The sequence below is a fragment of the Scyliorhinus torazame genome, chromosome 5 (assembly GCF_047496885.1).
Source record: "Scyliorhinus torazame isolate Kashiwa2021f chromosome 5, sScyTor2.1, whole genome shotgun sequence".
Classification (NCBI taxonomy): Eukaryota; Metazoa; Chordata; class Chondrichthyes; order Carcharhiniformes; family Scyliorhinidae; genus Scyliorhinus; species Scyliorhinus torazame.
The window spans coordinates 179,438,799-179,444,591 of record NC_092711.1 but is presented as its reverse complement, the minus strand read 5'-3'; the positions used below and the strand labels follow the sequence as shown (position 1 = coordinate 179,444,591).

The following is a 5,793-nucleotide window of genomic DNA, read 5'->3' as shown; positions in this document are numbered from 1 at the left end:
ATGTCTTTCAGAGAGAGAGAGAGAGACCTGGGCCAAGCTTTGCAGAGTCTGCACCCTCCCTGGATTCACTTCCTTTCCCTTCAGTTGCTGCAAGTGACCAATTGAATGTGAGAATGAGAAAAGAAATGGAAAGAGGGAGAAAAGATGTTGGAGACAGTAAGAAGTATTGCAACACCAGGTTAAAGTTTCAAATCACTAGGTTTCGGAGCACTGTTCCTTCCTCAGGGTGAATGAAGACGTTCACCTTCCTGAGGAAGGAGCAGTGGTCTGAAAGCTAGTGAAACAAACCTGTTGGACTTTAACCTGGTGTTGCAATATTTCTTACTGTGCTCACCCCAGTCCAACGCCGGCATCTCCACATCATGTTGGAGACGGGAAGCAGTTTCAGTCTGTGTGAAGCTCAATAGTCATTCCCCCAAAGCCCGCGCGCTGATTGGCTGGAGGCGGTCCTCCAACTTTTCTCGTTGGTGTCGGGGGAGGTACCAGGACATGCGCAGCTTCACATCTCCCTTTGGACATGCGCAGTCCCGGGCCGGGGGGTGGGGGGAGGGGGAGATCACCGAGCGGCCTCTCGCTCTGGCCGGAGCCGTCCGCCGGTTGCCTGGAAACCTTGTCGCGAGGTGTCGGGGGAACAAAGGGTGGCGCGCGCTGGGCCTGCGCACTGGAACCCGGAGACGTCACCGCAGAACAGAATGATTCCTATTGGCTGCTTTAGGCAGAGCTACGTTGTGACGTCACAGTGACGCAGAGAGGGAGGACCTCCCCAGCAGGGAGGACCGGAAGTCTGAGCAGATCAGGGCTGGGTGTATATGACAATTCGTTATTGTCTGTCCAGTGAAACTGCTGCTCCTCTGACTCTGAGTGAAGATTGAATCCCGACCGTGCAGAAGGAGGCCGTTCGGCCCCTTGAGTCTGCACCGGCCCTTGAAAAGAGCATTCTAATTAATCCCACGCCTTGACACTAATCCGTAACCTCACCTAACCTTTTTGCACACTTGAGGGCAATTTTAGCACGGCCAACCCACCTAACCTGAACGGCTTTGGACTGCGGGAGGAAACCGGAGCACCCGGAGGAAGCCCACGCAGACACGGGGAGAACGTGCAGACTCCGCACAGACAGTGACCCAAGGCCGGAATTGAACCCTGGTCCCTGGAGCTGTGAGGTAGCAGTGCTAACCACTGTGCCTCTTCACACCAACTAAAACGCCCATCTGTGAGTAAAACACTTTCTCCCCCTTTCCATTTCTTTTCTCATTCCAGCCTGCAATTGTTGACTTGTTTAAATCCCCAGGCCCAGGTGAGATGTATTCCGGGAGCTGTGGGAGGCAAGGGAGGAGATTGCAGAAGCTCTGTCAACAGAATTCACCTAACAAGCATGTCTTTTGCGACTTGGGGGAGTAAACCGGAGCACCTGTTGGAAACCCACGTAAACAAAGGGAGAACGTGCAGATTCCGCACAGACAGTGACCCAAACCTGGGACCCTGATGCTGTGAAGCAACAGTGCTAACTGGTGCTACATAGAATATAAGAGCAGGGAGTTAATGATGGAGTTGTATAAAACACTCGCTAGGTCACAGCTGGAGTACTTGGTGCAGTTCTGGTTGCCACACTAGATGAAGGATTGATTGCACTAGAAAGGGTGCAGAGGAGATGAACCAAAATGTTGCCTGGATGTTTCCGCTGTGAAGAGAGGCAGATTAGGAGTTGTTTTCTGTGTGATTGAGGTGTCAAAATTTATGAAGGACATAGCTAGAGTAGATAGGAAGAAATCTTTCCCTTAGCAGACAGGTCAATAACCAGGCGGCATAATGTTACGGTGAGAGGCAGGGGATTTGAGGAATACCATTTTCACCCAGAGTCTGGTGGGAATCTGGATCTCACTGCCTGAAAGTGTGGTAGAGGCGGGAAGGCTCACAGCATCTAAGAAGCATTTAGATGAGCACTAGTAGTGCCATAGTCTACAAGGCTATGGACCAAGTGCTGGAAAATGGGATTAGAATAGATAAGAGTGCTTGAGTGGTTGGTGCAGACACGATGGGGCAACGGGCCTCTTGCTCTGCTGTAAAGCTCTTGACTCTGAGGACAGATATAAGTCTAATGTTGTTAGATGATGCAGATTATTCATGGTTCTGTAATAAAGCACACTATTTCCAGTCTTGTAATATGAAATGAAATGAAAATCGCTTATTGTCACAAGTAGGCTTCAAATGAAGTTACTGTGAAAAGCCCCGAGTCTGCAGGTTAGGTGGATTGGCCATGCTAAATTGCCCCTTAGTGTCCAAAGGTTGGGTGGGGTTACTGGGATAGGGCGGGGGATTGGACCTTGGTAGGACGGTCTTTCAAAGGTTTGTTGTAGACTAGATTCGTGCATTGAATAACTCGACTCTCTGTCAAGTAAGTCTGCCAGTCCCCAGTTGGTTGCATTCTATAACCCCTGCAGTGTTCATCCAAGTTCATTTAGGAAGTATTGACCATCATTGATTGACTATCCTCATAGGCAGCAAGATCACGATCAATGACAAACCCCCTGTATCTTAACCAACTGAAACAATCCTATGCATTAAACACCTCTCTATCTGTCCGGCAGCATGCATGAAGATTTTCAGGTTCTGTGTCCAGGACAGGAAGCAGTGAGCAGGGATCTGTCAATCAGCCTGAATCAGCACCTTCAGGAGAATTGGGAGGGTGAATATTAGATACAGCAGAGTTAGAATGGAGGGAGTGTGTGTGGGATGGAGATTTACAGCTTTTGGGGAATGAGAGAGGAAAGATTGTTCCAGAGAAACTAGAATTGTCTGTTCTGAATTTCTATCCTGTACTGACACTGATGACCTTTGTAAACTCCTTTTGCAGGATATTAGAAGGTGTGGATTTACTGACAGAAACCTCAAACCAAACGTCACATCAAGATCTGACCGAGTCACTCAAATTTGTTGGGGCCTGAATATCATTGCACTTTGAATCTAGAAGGAGAAATGTTTGCCCGATCTGTTGGCTTCAGAAGATTTTATACATCAGTGTGACTGGAAAGGCACTGAACCACACACACCCGAGTGAGAGTGTTCCAGAGCACTGACTGTGGAAAGAGCTTTAACCAGTTACACAGCCTGAAAAAACATCACACCATTCACAGCAGGGAGAGACCATACACGTGTTCTGGGTGTGGACGAGGCTTCAACTGATTGTCCAACCTGGAGAGACACGAGGATACGCATGGAGAAACCGTGGAAATGTGAGGACTGTGGGAAGGGATTCAAATCTCCATCTGCACTGGATATTCATCACCGCATTCACACTGGGGAGAAGCCATTCACCTGCTCCGTGTGTGGGAAAGGATTCACTCAGTCATCCAGCCTGCTAAGACATAATGTCACTCACACCAATGAGAGACCCTTTAAATGCTCTGACTGTGGGAGCAACTTCAAAAGTACTGAAGAACTGATGTCCCACCAGCGCACTCACACTGAGGAGAGACCGTTCAGCTGCTCTCACTGCACAAAGAGGTTTAGTACGTCATCCAAGCTGAGGGCACATCAGAGGGTCCACAAGAAGGAGAGGCCATTCACCTGCTCTGTGTGTGGGAAGGGGTTCAATTATTCATCAAGCCTGCAGAGACACCAGCCGGTTCACAGTGCGGAGAGGTTGTTCACCTGCTCCACGTGCGGGAAGGGATTCACTCAGTTTTCCAGCCTGCTGAGACACAATGTCACTCACACCAATGAGAGACCCTTTAAATGCTCTGACTGTGGAAGTGACTTCAAATGTGCGACAGATCTGATGGTTCACCAGCGCAGTCACACTGAGGAGAGACCTTTCAGCTGCTCTCACTGCTCAAAGCGGTTTCGGAAATCATCCAACCTGCGGGCACACCAGCGAGTTCACACCGGGGAGAGACCGTTCAACTGCACTGACTGTGGGATGGGATTCAGTCATTCTTCAAGCCTGAGGAAGCACAAGCGAGTTCACACCGGGGAGAAGCCGTTCATCTGCTCCGCGTGTGGGAAGGGATTCAGTCAGTCATCCCATCTGCAGAAACACCAGCGAGTTCACACTGGGGAGAGGCCGTTCATCTGCTCCGTGTGTGATAAGGGATTCACTCAGTCATCCCACCTGCAGAGACACCAGCGAGTTCACAAGTGATGGCAGGGGTTGGATTCCGCTGTTATTGCTGCTGTTAATCACATCCAGGACTGAACCATGTTCATTCTGACACTTGGTGAAGTGGGAGGGTCGGAGGGTTTCTTTCTGCTGGACTGGCCGGTCTCACGACTTTGCTTCCAGTGGGCTGATGCTCTTTGAGCCTGGGAGAGCACATTTCCACTGAAATGATCCACAAAAGCTGATGAAGGACATTTATTTTATCCTGGATAGTAAATAATGTTTTCCCCCACAAGGATTCTTCCTGTTGATTTCTTTATTTCCCATTTTGTTTACTTTGCCATTATCATTTAGATATTTTTTAAATGTATTTGTTCATGGGATGCAGACATCGTTGGCTGGGCCAGCATTTATTGCCCATCCCGGAGTCAACCACATTGCTGTGGGTCTGGAATAACATGTAGGCTAGGCCAGGTAAGGGCAGCAGATTTCCTTCCCTAAAGAACATTAATGAACCAGATTTTCTTTTTACGACAATCGACAATGGTTTCATGCTCACCTTTTTAGACTTTTCACCAGGTTTTTATTGAATTCAAATGTTACCATTTGCCATGGCGGGATTCAAACCTGGGTCCCCAGAGTGTGACTCTGGATTTCTGGATCACTAGTCCAGAAATAATACCACTGCCTCCCCAAACACTTTCAGACCAACCCATATCACCAGTTTGGCTGAGCAGACAGTACAAGAGGGCCATGAAGAAACAAGTCGCAGGGTCATTTGAGACAAACTGGCACGCCTTTTGTTCAACCATCGGACCACGCCAGCCATTGATACGTCATGGACCTTTAAGTCCAGCAGAGGTAGTGAGCAACTCAAAAGTTCAAAAATAGTTCACTGTGCTACTAAAGATTTAGCATTTTTAACAGAAGAACTCAGACTTTCTGGCACCTGAGAGATCGGAATGATTCAGTTCGATTGGTTGACTGGTGGCCAATGGATTGGCCAAGGACTGTATTCTGCCCAGCAACAGTCTCACTACCTCCCTCTCTCACTCGCCCCCAACAAGGTTTCTTTCCTGCGGTTTCTGAATCTGCAGAGGTTGTGAGCTCCGGATGAATCTGCAGTGAAAACCATTGCAAACGGAAAGCAAGAACTTCCAACTGATGGCCTGGACTAAAAGATGTCCTGCATCCATCTGAAACAGAGATTTCTGTCCTTTCCACCCCTCTTCCCCCTCTGTGTTTGTCTTTCTTTTGTGTATGTATATAGGGGGTGGGGTGAATTAAAGAGGGCGGGTTGGGAATTTGATAAGTCAACCAATTGTATTTGCTGCCTATTTAATTATAGTTATTGGTATTAATAAAAATTAATTGTTTAAATTTACAAACCTAGTGGTTGCAGTTATTGGGCAGCCAGACTTTGGATCTTTTCTCAGAATTAATTTGTTAATTTCAATGGAGTTGCGACTCTGGTTGAAGTGGGGCTGGAATTGACCGTGCATTAGCCCAGGGGGTATAGCACCCCACTACAAACCGATCTAAACTAAATACAGAAAGAGCTGGATAAACACAGCAGGTGTGCCAGCATCTGTGGAGAGAAACAGAGTTAACGTTTCACGACCAATGTAACTCTACTTCAGAAATAAAGAGAGGGAGAAATGTGATGAATTTGATGCTGGTGAGAAAGGGGGCGG

General features: G+C 48.0%; 1 protein-coding gene across 1 annotated transcript; it reads left to right on the top strand.

Annotated features, from left to right (window-relative positions):
• The first annotated feature begins 548 nt into the window (after positions 1–548).
• LOC140422523 (uncharacterized) lies at positions 549–5,487 on the top strand. Its single transcript, XM_072507542.1, has 2 exons — positions 549–1,213; positions 2,855–5,487. Exon 2 carries the CDS (start codon positions 3,215–3,217, stop codon positions 4,139–4,141), a length of 927 nt encoding a protein of 308 aa, XP_072363643.1. The 5' UTR covers positions 549–1,213; positions 2,855–3,214; the 3' UTR covers positions 4,142–5,487.
• The last annotated feature ends 306 nt before the right edge of the window (positions 5,488–5,793 follow it).

Bases quoted from the DNA above. Each gene is read 5' to 3' on its own strand.
- LOC140422523 (XM_072507542.1), top strand. From the start codon at position 3,215: ATGGAGAAACCGTGGAAATGTGAGGACTGTGGGAAGGGATTCAAATCT.